Source organism: Astatotilapia calliptera, chromosome 9 (assembly GCF_900246225.1).
Source record: "Astatotilapia calliptera chromosome 9, fAstCal1.2, whole genome shotgun sequence".
Lineage (NCBI taxonomy): Eukaryota > Metazoa > Chordata > Actinopteri > Cichliformes > Cichlidae > Astatotilapia > Astatotilapia calliptera.
In genome coordinates, this window is record NC_039310.1 from 29,859,827 (window position 1) to 29,872,033 (window position 12,207).

Sequence of the window (12,207 nt, forward strand, 5' to 3'; positions counted from 1 at the left end):
TGCAAACAAACGAGCTGAAAGCTGAACTCTACAGCTTGTTGTGGTCTCCTGTGGCTTTAGGTGCTGACAAGCCTTCCATCTGTTCTCCAGAATTTTCATTTACAGCCGTAAAATATTTCCACATGATGCTCCTCTTTCTCTCTCTCTCTGCAGCCCAAATGCGTTTTCTGGACATAGCTGAGTCACGTGACAGCACAGTAACAAATCCCAGCAGGGCAGGAAGAAGGGGGCGGAGCAAAGTGAGTCTGCCGCATAAGAAGCGGTGTTCAAACAGACAGCTGCTTCTTCATCCGCAGCGAGTAAAATAGTGAACTCGGAGGAGTATCGATCGTAAACCACTACCAACGTCCTGATCGATATCTGCATCGATCTGCCCACCCTTGTCTCCTGGATCGTAGCTGAGATCAGCGTGAACCACGTGGGTCTCTGCTCCCTGATCTGTTTCCTGTGTTTGGAAAGAGTTGCAGCTTCATCGCGGAGTTTCTCTCGGTTTGTGGGCTCATCTAAAGGTAAGCACCGAGCTAACTTTACTGTGAGTTCAGTTCATGTTGAGTTTAGCTCCTGAATGAGGTCTTCTGCTGCTCTCCTCGGTGTCTGTTCACAGTTTATTGTGAACACGTTGAGAGAAGAGTGAGAGAGTGTTTGGAGAAAAACACCAACTAACCATTAGCTCAGCATGCTGGGAGAAGTTGGAGCAGAAAAGTCTTTTCATTGTCCCTGCAGCTGTTTTTCTGCCTGCACCAAACCTCTACAGCCTCGTTTCTATTTGAAGTGATAACAGGAAATGGATGAGAGCGATCTGCTGCAGTATCAGGGTCACAATAAACTTTATTGTCCAGCTGCTGTGGATGAACACATGAGAGGAAGTGAACTCCTACAAAGTCTCATTTTAATGAGTCTGGCTGCTGTAAAGTGATGCACAGGAAGATGTTAACAAAAACTAATGAAACAGAGATGAAAGTAAACAGTGTTCATATTTGAAAGCACAGAGAATAAAATATATTGTGGTGGTTAATGTGCAGCTCTTGGTGATTTGGGAGAATCATGTTTCTAATCATGTTGTGGATTGAATGTTGGGTTTTATTTATTTTGTTTACAGAAGTTTTTCCCACCTGTGATCGTTCAGATTGATTTGTTGGGTTGAGTTGAATCATGTAAAGGTTTAAAGCTGCACTTCCCCCAAAAAGAATAAAGTATAATATTGAAGAAATCAATAATGTCTTCCTGTGTCAAACACAGCTGCAGTCAAAGCAGGAAGGAAAGCTGGTTAAAACTGTTGAATGTGTAAGTTTAAAGGCCCCATCATTAAAGCACAGGTAGATCTGAGTATAATTACAATTCTTCTTTCTATGAAATGAATGTTCAGCATCGAGTGAATTCAGATGTTCTGTTCAGTTTTCTTTCTATAGTGAAAGTTCACAGCAACAATCGTCTTAAACTGCTTCATATTGTGATCCCCCTGTATGGTTTATGATGGAGACCCTGAGTCTGGTTCAGCTGCTTTTTTTGAGATCTGTATGTTAAAGACGCTTTTTGCATCTCTACTCTCCAGTATGGAGGGAGGCATAATGGGTCGTGGAGACACTAATGAAGTGGTGATCAGGTCCAGGCTATTTTGAATGGTGGAGGTGGTGGGTCTTAGGGGGCTGAAGATGTTGAAGTGGGTGGGGTCGGGGGGGAGATTATTTATCTCCTTGTGACAGAAGCCAGGTTGTCTCATTCGCTACAAAGAATCGAGTTTAAGGTTGAGTTTGTTCCACGACTGCATTTCACTCACTGCCTCTGTATCTTTGATACTGCAGGACCAGCGTGGAGCGAGAAGTCAGCGCTCTCAGGAGGCCGACAAATTTGTTGAAGATTGAAAGAGAGGAAAAAATATAGCTGTGACGAGTGTGGGAAAGATTTTACTGTGAAAGCTTTACTAAAAATGCGTCAGGTCATCCACACTCGAGAGAGACCATTCAGCTGTGATGACTGTGGAAAGTCTTATACGCAGATGTCAAAGTTAAAAAGACACCAACTCATCCACACTGGAGAGAGACCATTCAGCTGTGATGACTGTGGAAAGTCTTATACGCAGATGTCAAAGTTAAAAAGACACCAACTCATCCACACTGGAGAGAGACCATTCAGCTGTGGCGACTGTGGAAAGTCTTTTACTCAGTCTGGAAGCTTAAAAACACACCAACTCATCCACACTGGAGAGAGACCGTTCAAGTGTGATATTTGTGGAAGGTCTTTCTCCTCAGCTTCATACTTAAAAAAACACCAGGTCATCCACAGTGGAGTTAAAGCGTACAGCTGTGATCAGTGTGGCAGAGCTTTTACTCAGCGTAAGAGCTTACAGAGTCATCTAGTTACCCACTCTGGAATTAAAGCATACAGCTGTGACATTTGTGGAAAAACCTTCAGCCTGAAACGGAGCCGAAATACACACCTACGCATTCACACCAGACATGATGTGTACAGCTGTAGTCAGTGTGGTAAACTATGTTTAACAGGCGCACACTTACAACAACACGTTTACCCACTCTGAGGAGACACCTTATAAATGTGACCTGTGTGCGAAGACTTTCAGATCTCCACGTTACCTGAGACGACACCAAAAGATCCACACCAGAAAGAGACTCTCCAAGTGCAGTTACTGTGAGGTATGTATTTATATTTTTATCTTGTGATTGTAGCCTGACTGTTTGAAACAACTCTGCTCATCAAGTTGTGCTAGCAATTCTATTGCATTGAAAAGCACCTCTGAGTGATTATTCAGACTCTAATCACAGTTTTTAGTGATAGTGAGAATTATATTGCTGTTATTGTAGTATTAAATTAGTATTAATTTAAGGTTTTTACTCTTATCATTTTTGTAGCATATTAAACTGACCTGAGTGTTATAATGTAAACAGTAAAATGTAATTGGACGTCTGCAGAGATGCTCTTTATTTCAAGCGACGTTCAGGATGAAAATGTTGAAGGACTGACTTACACTGTGTTTGTGTCTTTGTTCAGAAGCAGAGCGACACAGATGGATCCAGTTCTCAACCCTGTCATCACTGTGGTGGTGGGAAAGTTTTTTGTGACCTTTGTGGAAAAACTTTCAGTCATCCAAACACCCTAAAACTACATCAACGTAGACACACTGGAGACAAAATGAACTACTGCAAAGAATGTGGGAGAGGCTTCCCCAAACCAAGTATCTTAAAAAAACATGAACGTATTCACAGTGGCGTTAAAACACATCTCTGTGATCAGTGTGGGTCATCCTACATATCTGCATTTGAGCTCAAAGTGCATAGACGAGTCCACACAGGAGAGAAACCATACAAGTGCAGACACTGTGACAAAAGCTTCTCACATACAGATAGTCATAACTGTCATGAACGTACACACATGGAAGGAAACTACAGCTGTGACCAGTGTGACAAGAGCTTCAGGATTCTCAGTTCATACTCCAAACACAAACGATCCCACGTTACTAATAAACTGTTTCACTGTTACCAATGTGCCAAAATATTCACCACATTGTCTTCTCTATGCAAACATCAGCGTGATCACTCCCATCTCTGTGAATCTGCAGAGACAGAAAGATCCTCTTCTGGTTTCAGGGTCAGACTCAAAGCCCTTGAGATCAGGCTCCACAGAGTTCAGATGGAATCTCCTGTAAAGATCTGATGAGGCAGCTATGAATGAAAATGTGCCTCTCGTTACATTTTAAGCTTTCTAAACTGTTCTACTGTAGTGTTGGTGTTGAGTGGTTAGCTTTGTTCCAGCAGTTGAATAAAAGAAAAATCTGTTTTGTTGGGGTTTTTTTTTTTGTTTGTTCAGGCTGTTTGTGTTATGAAATCCTTCAACAGTTAAACCAAAATTTGAAATGTTAAATAAAGAAATAGTTTAATGACAAAGAGTTTGATCCATGATGTCATTTCCTGTATATCAAACCAAAAACTGACGTGACAAATGTTCTCAGTGACACAGATGAAGGTTTATCAGAGGAGACTTGGCTGTTCTGACACTGAACAGGGTTCCTGCAGCTTACTGAAAATTCTGACCTGAAATTTATGAAAAAATAAGATCTTTAAAATCTTTTGTATTTTAACAAAGTTGCTGTAGGTATCAAAAATTCTGATTTGTGTTTGAGAAATAAAAAGATTAATTTTGGAAAATGATCTTTTAAAGTTGTGGTTTGATTTGCACAGCTTATCAGAGTTTCCTTTGTTGGCACTGCCTCTCAGAAGTTGTTGGTCTATATTGATATGACAGCTGATTTTTCAGCTGGACGTCCATGATGTGAATCTTATTTCACCACATCCCAAAGGTGCTCTATTGGACTGAGACTCAGGTAGGCTGTGGTCTGTAAATGATGTCAGTTGGTACTAAGGGACCCAAATTGTGCCAACCAAACATCTCCACGCTATTACACCAGCAGCAGGATGGATCCATGCTTTATGTTGTTTAAGACAAATTCTGCCCCTAAAATCTGAAAGTTGCAGAGATTGAAAAAAGTTGCCTGGACTGATGGGTCTCAATCTTTTCTTGTCCACTTTTGTTGATCTCGAATGTAAAAGAGCCCACCCATCACGTTAATCACACTCTAGAATGGAAAGAAGCCAGGGAACACACACCAATTAATTAAATTGCTGAAATGTCTTAGACATCACCCAGGTCTTTATATCTTTAACTTTCTGCTGCTGATTGTAGTTTGCCCTTAAAATTCTAGAAATATGTTATCTAACCAGCTCTGGGTGGCTACCTTGGCCCAAACATCGCAAAATATCCTGACGCTGAAAATCTACTTCATGCATTTATTATTTCTAGACTAGACTTCTTCACAGCGACGCGATGAAGGCTGTCCCAATTTAAATAATATTGACTATATTATATTTACATTACCACAGTGAGATGCTTTTAGTCTCAACAACATTAACTAATTGTTAGCACAGAAATGAAGCCCAACAATCATGTTTTACAGTCCCGTGGTCTCAGCCTCAGATACTCAACTAATCAGAGTGATGTCATGACTAAAACGAATGACCAACAAAACATTTTTCTCCTTCATTTCTGTCAAACAAAGCTGTATGTAACGTTTCTCGTGGTTAGTATCATGGTTGCTAGGCAACCTGAACAGCGCGACGAAGGCTAGACCGTCCCATTTCACAAGCCTCTCACTTCCGCACTTCTCGTTCTTATAGTACGCACCATATGTAGTACACGTAGTGCGCGTACTTCAAGCGAGCGGTCTCTTGATTGGGACACAGCCGTAGTTTTCCAGAGGCCTGGTAATGAGCTAATCATGTGATACAGGTGTGTTGACCCAGGGTGCGATCTAAAACCTGCAGGGACACTGGACTGAGATTGGGGACCCCTGCAGTAGATGCTATGCAGATGACAGTGAGCTTTGTCTATCCATAAAACCAGGTAACACACACCAATTAATTAAATTGCTGAAATGTTTTAAAGATATAAAGACCTGGGTGATGTCTAACTTTCTGCTGCTGATTGTACGTGGCCCTGGAATTCCTAGAAATATAATATCTAACCAGATACTTGCTCTGGATGGAATTACCGTGGCCTCCAGTATCACTGTCAGAATCTTGGAGTAATATTTGACCAGGACATTATACAAATATGTAGAGCTGCTTTATTTCATATGCGCAATATCTCTAAACATCTCAAAATATCCCGTCTCAGAGTGATGCTGTTCATTAATTTATTACTTCTAGACTGGACTACTGTAATTTGCTATTATCAAGATGTCCTAAAAACTTGCTTAGACGCCTTCAGTTAATCCAAAATGCTGCAGCAAGAGTACTGACAGGGCTTACTTCTTGTTCCTTGAGTATTTAAAAGTAGAATGGGAGGAAGAGCCTTGAGTTTTCAGGGCCCTCTACCACGGAACCAGCTTATTAGTTGGGATTGGTGAGGAAGACACTATCTCTAATTTTAAGATTAGGCTTGAAACATTCCCTTTTGATAAAACATACAGTTAGGGCTGGATCAGGTGGCTCCGAATTCTTCCTTATTTATGCTGCATTAGGTGTAGGCAGCAGGGGAATTTCCCATGATGTGTTGAGTATTTCTTCCTCAGTCACCTTTCTCACTCACTATGTGTTAATAGACCTCTCTGCATTGAATCATACTTGTTATTAATCTCTGGTTCCCTTCCACAGCATGTCTGTTGTCTTGTCTTCCTTCTCTCACCCCTGCCCGGTTGTGGCAGATGGTCGCCCCTCCCTGAGCCTGGTTCTTTGAGAGCTCTGCTTTCCTGTTAAAAGGGTGATTTTCCTGCCGTTTTCATCAGATTCCACTACACTGCATTTTCGCAGGAAATGCAACCTTTTCTAGTTTTTAACATTTAATTAACAATATATATTTTTGAATTTAAGCTAGAACAAGACTTGGCATTATTTAAAGGATATGCTTATGTCTGTGACGTTACCCCAAATAAATTGGACTCACGTCTTGAAAGTTGGTCTGCTAAAGGATTACCTACATTTGATAGTCTGATTAAAGTTGGGAATTTAATTAGTGTTGATACATTGAAACAAAAATACAATCTGGAAAGACAGGATTCATGCCGATACTTGCAAATAAGGCACTATATAAAGACGACAATTAGAGTGGCGACACTAATGTAGATTTGATAGCAACGCTCAAAAAGGCATATAGTGGCGAAGTCAACAAAAAACACATTTCCTCTTTGTATACATTTTTACAAATAAGATATTATGGGAGAAGGAGGGAGGAGTGTGCATAACACAGGATGAATGGACTCAAATATGGAAACAACAATGGAAATGCACTACCTCACAAAGATGGAGGGAATTTGGATAAAAATTTTTGATTAGGTTCTTTATCACCTCTTGCCAAAAGACTCATTATGATGGGAATCTCCCGTATGCTGGAGAAAATATGGACACAGACGAGTACACCTCTGACATTTGCAGGCAGAATTTTAAACCTTGTGTGAAATGGGGTCAATGCAGTTCTTAAGCATGCATGCAAAGGTTCATTAGTCAGCTGTGAGCGAGTTTTCCCCATTCATCTTTAAATGCCAGATTTTCACTTCAGGAAGCACACAGCCCCACCCCACTGACGACTTGCTGTTGGCCAACACCCACAACGACTTTTACTGTCGGTTTGATGATCCATCAAGCAGCTTTCACACCTCAATAGAGACACTTTGGTCCATCATCCCCCCACCTTCCCCGCTCCCCCCACAACAGAGCCATCTACACTATCAAAGACTTCACCCACAGGAGCCCCCTCCTCACTTCACACCTATGAGGATTTCAAACCACCTTCTCCCACTACAGCCCTTCATATTCATGAAGCAGATGTGAGGACGCAGTTTAACCCCTCTAGACCTACTAAAGAACCAATTCAATTCAATTTTTATCTATATAGCGCCAAATCACAACAAAAGTTGCCTCAAGGCACTTAATATTGTACAGTAGATACAGAGAAAAGCCCAACAATCATATGACCCCCCATGAGCAAGCACTTTGGTGACAGTGGGAAGGAAAAACTCCCTTTTAACAGGAAGAACCCTCCGGCAGAACCAGGCTCAGGGAGGGGCGGGGCCATCTGCTGCGACCGGTTGGGGTGAGAGAAGGAAAACAGGATAAAGACAAACCAGACTGTACTGCCATGTTTGTTGTTTACAATTGTGTTTTGTTTAGTTACTCCTCGTGTGTCATAGTGGTCTGATCAGACTTTATATATACCCTTCTGTGTCAGTTCATGTTTAGGTCAGTTATATTTCTTTGTGCAGTCATTTGGTTTGTTAAGTTTGCAGTTCTTTGCCCGAGTTCAGTTTTGTTTCTTTGACCTTTTTTATGAGCTCAACATTAATTACTTTGGTAAATATAATTTTTGGGTTAAATGAATAAAAACCCTGTTTTTCTAATAATTCCTGTGACTCCTGCTTTTTCCAACTCGGCCGATCACACAGCCCTAAATATTTCTTTAATGTCCTGGTCAAATATTACTCCAAGGTGTTACTGGAGGCCAAGGTAATGCAATCCAGAGCAAGTATCTGGTTAGACACCACATTTCTAGGTATTTTAGGGCCACGTATAATCAGCGGCATAAAGTTGGTTGTTACCCAGGTCTTTATATCAAGCTCTGCTGTGTTCAAGCTATTAATTACTGCGCGCAGGAGAACCACAACACACATCAAACATTAAGGTTCAGTTATGCCAGCTTTAACTTTGGGATGCCTCAGCTTCTCCTTTATCCCCCCCCCCCACACACAACTCTCTGCATCAGGAAGGTCCTGGCACTGGTCATCCTGGGAGTTTCATCCTTCTACGCCCTAACAGTTAGCAGATAACACAGTGAATGATTGCCAAGCAGTTTTCACAAGGTCATGCTGACACATAATTTGACTATGACTTTAAACATTGGTAACTTCAGGTGTTGCTCTGATATACAGGAAATGACATCACGGCTCAAACTCTTTGTCAGTAAACCATTTCTTTATTTAACATGTAAAATTTTGGTTTAACTGTTGCAGGATCTCATATCATAAACAAGCTGAAAAAAAAACTGCAGAAAACATGGATCGATGCATTCATTCAAAACATGATAACAGGAAACAGATTTTTGATTCAACTGCTGGAACAAAGCTAACCACTCAACATGAACACTACAGTAGAACAGTTTAGAAAGCTTAAAATGTAACGAGGCACATTTTCATTCATATTGTTTGAAGTCCGTTGAAGTGGTGAAGCTTCTCCCACATTCTTTACAGTAGTTCAGTTTGTCTCCAGTGTGTCTACGTTGCTGTATTTTTAGGGTTTTTTGATGACTGAAAGTTTTTCCGCAAAGGTCGCAAAAAAGTCTTTCCCACAGCGATGACAGGGTTGAGAACTGGATCCATCTGTGTCGCTCTGCTTCTAAACAAAGACACAAACACAGTGTAAGTCAGTCCTTCAACATTTTCACCCTGAACGTTGCCTGAAATAAAGAGCATCTCTGCCAAAGTCCAATTACATTTTACTGTTTACATTATCACACTCGGCTCAATTTAAATTGCTATAAAACGATAAGAGTAAAACCATTAAATTAATACTAGTTTAATGCTACAATAACAATAATACAATTCTCAAACACTATCACTAAAAACCTGTGATTAGAGTCTGAATAATCACTCAGAGGTGTTTTTCCATGCAGTAAAATTGCTAACATGCTAATACAAGTTGTTTCAAACAGTCAGGCTGACAAGATAACAATATAAATACATACCTCACAGTAACTGCACTTGTAGAGTCTTTCTGGTGTGGATCTTTTGGTGTGCTTTCAGGTAACGTGGAGATTTAAAAGTCTTCGCACACAAGTCACATTTATAAGGTCTCTCCTCAGAGTGGGTAAACATGTGTTGTTGTAAGTGTGCGCCTGATAAACATAGTTTACCACACTGATCACAGCTGTACACATCATGTCTGGTGTGAATGCGTAGGTGTGTATTTCGGCTCCGTTTCCGGCTGAAGGTTTTTCCACAAACGTCACAGCTGTATGCTTTAATCCCAGAGTGGGTAACTAGATGACTCTGTAAGCTGCTACTCTGAGTAAAAGCTCTGCCACACTGATCACAGCTGTACGCTTTAACTCCACTGTGGATGAGTTGATGTGATTTTAAGCTTCCAGACTGAGTAAACGACTTTCCACAGTCTCCACAGCTGAACGGTCTCTCTCCAGTGTGGATGAGTTGGTGTTTTTTAAAGGTTCCAGACTCTGTAAACGACTTTCCACAGTCTCCACAGCTGAACGGTCTCTCTCCAGTGTGGATGAGTTTGTGGTTTTTTAAGCTTCTAGGCTGAGTAAACGACTTTCCACAGTCTCCACAGCTGAACGGTCTCTCTCCAGTGTGGATGAGTTGGTGGTTTTTTAAGCTTCCAGACTGGGTAAAAGACTTTCCACAGTCTCCACAGCTGAACGGTCTCTCTCCAGTGTGGATGAGTTGGTGTTTTTTAAAGGTTCCAGACTCGGTAAAAGACTTTCCACAGTCTCCACAGCTGAACGGTCTCTCTCCAGTGTGGATGAGTTGGTGTCTTTTTAAGCTTCGAGACCCAGTAAACGACTTTCCACAGTCTCCACAGCTGAACGGTCTCTCTCCAGTGTGGATGAGTTGGTGGCTTTTTAAGCTTCCAGACACAGTAAAAGACTTTCCGCACTCGTCACAGCTGAACGGTCTCTCTCCAGTGTGGATGACCTGATGCATTTTTAGGGAAGCTTTAACGGTAAAATCCTTCCCATACTCGTCACAGCTGTATTTTGTCTCTCCCTTTCTTCTGTGAGGTTTGTCGGCCTCCTGAGAGCGCTGACTTCTTGGTCCACGTTGGTCCTGCAGTGACAGAGAAACAAACAGAGGCAGTGAGTGAAATGCAGTCGTGGAACAAACTGAACTCCCTCCATTAACCCTTTATGGGTGGTCCGAGTGTGCTATAGAGATTATCTATAGCACATTTGGGGACACACACACACACACACACACACACACACACACACACACACACACACAAAGAGCTCATTGTTTCCTCTGTAGTGACTCAGCTGAGTCCAGATGGCTGAAAATGTTCCTCTGCTGCTCCGTCAGACTCTTCTCCTCCTGCTGATCAGCTGGGACACAAAACAGATCTTTGTTAGGCTCCACACTGCACTGAAGAGTCAAAGTGTCTCATATGTTCATCTGACAACACAAAGTACAAATTTCACTCTGATTGCTTGTAGAAATCTTGTGAGACGTGTTGTGCTGCAAAGTGAGGAAACTCTCTCACTCACTTATACTTCAGGAGGAACTTTGTGACATTGGCTCTAATATTCTAAGCAGCCCTTTACTATGACAGGGCCAGAAAGTCCTATAGGGCTTTGGAGTTGACGTCACGCCGCAATGCATTGTGGGAGCGCAGCTCCATTTTCGGGGTCTACGATCCAAACAAATACACTGTATTGGAACGGCGACTACGACAAGAAACATGCTTAAAAGCAGCTCGAAAGAAAACGGATGGTATAGAGATCGATTGCGTCCAGAGGCGAAGCAGCAGTATTTGAAAAAAATAGAGTGCATCGCAAATCTGGACCCATACGACATACGGCAGTGGAGTAAAGACCCAGACGACTTACCGCCACTGTCCTACCCCGATATCTTCACCTATCTTGTTTGTGGAGTAAGTGCTTACACTGCGAACCAGTTTCGTAATTACAAGTCACTGGAGGCGCATATCCAATTTACAAATGGCTGGGTGCAAGATTTGGCTATTTTCAAGCCGCCAAAATCTGAGTACGTCGTCATTCATACAAAGGTAAGTCAGCTGGAGTGCATCGAGTGACATAGCCATTTTCCTCCCCCCACCATAATTAATGTTAAATCTTTATCATTGAACTGCTAAAATATCGTTATCATATTATGTGCCCATAATTGTATAGTAGATGCAAATTAACACATTGATAATCGGGCAAATTATTAACGCCAATCAGTGTCCTCCCTGTCTCATTTCATTTATTGTCTTTACATCAACCTTGTCCTTGCATGTTACAGGTACTGCACTCCCAAAGATTGAATGAACCTGCATTACGACCATGGGTAATTGTAAGCACCACAGGGAAGGTCGAAACTGCACACTGCACCTGTATGGCCGGAGTTGCTGAGACCTGCACCCATGTCGCTGCACTTCTGTTTAAAGTGGAGGCAACAGTGAGGATACGTGGCACAAAGACAGTCACAGATGAACCAGCTTACTGGGTTTTGCCGGGGAACACAGCCAAGATACAGCCAGAGGTTGGCCATAACATTGACTTTACGTCTTCAGCAGCACAAAAAAAGACTCTTGATGAAAATATAAACGGACCGTCTGTGGTGAAAGGCAGAAGAAGCCGTCCTTCAAAAAGAAAGATTCCCTCTGCTACGTTTGAGGAGTTGTCACCAGTGTTAGACACACTTCAAAAACACAATAAAGCAGTGTGTTTGTCTGGATTGGAGAAATACTACACATCACACACTGTACAGTCATCCACATTACCACTGTCTCTGGCGTGTTTGCACAGCACAGGTGCACAGTCTCTTGGCCTTACCGAGCTACAACTGCACTGCGTAAAGTACATAAACACAGCTAAAGTAACTGAAGAACAGGCAGAAGCTATTGAGGTACGCACAAGACTGCAACACAAGAGCCCAGAATGGTATGTTTGGCGTGCTGGGAGGATCACCGC

The 12,207-nt window shown here is 41.9% G+C and overlaps 1 protein-coding gene and 1 pseudogene across 1 annotated transcript; one reads left to right on the top strand and one right to left on the bottom strand.

Moving 5' to 3' along the window:
* The first annotated feature begins 1,568 nt into the window (after positions 1 to 1,568).
* LOC113028824 (zinc finger protein 501-like) lies at positions 1,569 to 3,751 on the top strand (annotated as a pseudogene).
* Positions 3,752 to 8,768: 5,017 nt separating this feature from the next.
* LOC113029502 (gastrula zinc finger protein XlCGF8.2DB-like) lies at positions 8,769 to 10,305 on the bottom strand. Its single transcript, XM_026180394.1, has 2 exons — positions 9,244 to 10,305; positions 8,769 to 8,894 (listed from the first exon to the last, which is right to left on the bottom strand). Exon 1 carries the CDS (start codon positions 10,217 to 10,219, stop codon positions 9,245 to 9,247), a length of 975 nt encoding a protein of 324 aa, XP_026036179.1. The 5' UTR covers positions 10,220 to 10,305; the 3' UTR covers positions 8,769 to 8,894; position 9,244.
* Between the last annotated feature and the right edge of the window lie 1,902 nt (positions 10,306 to 12,207).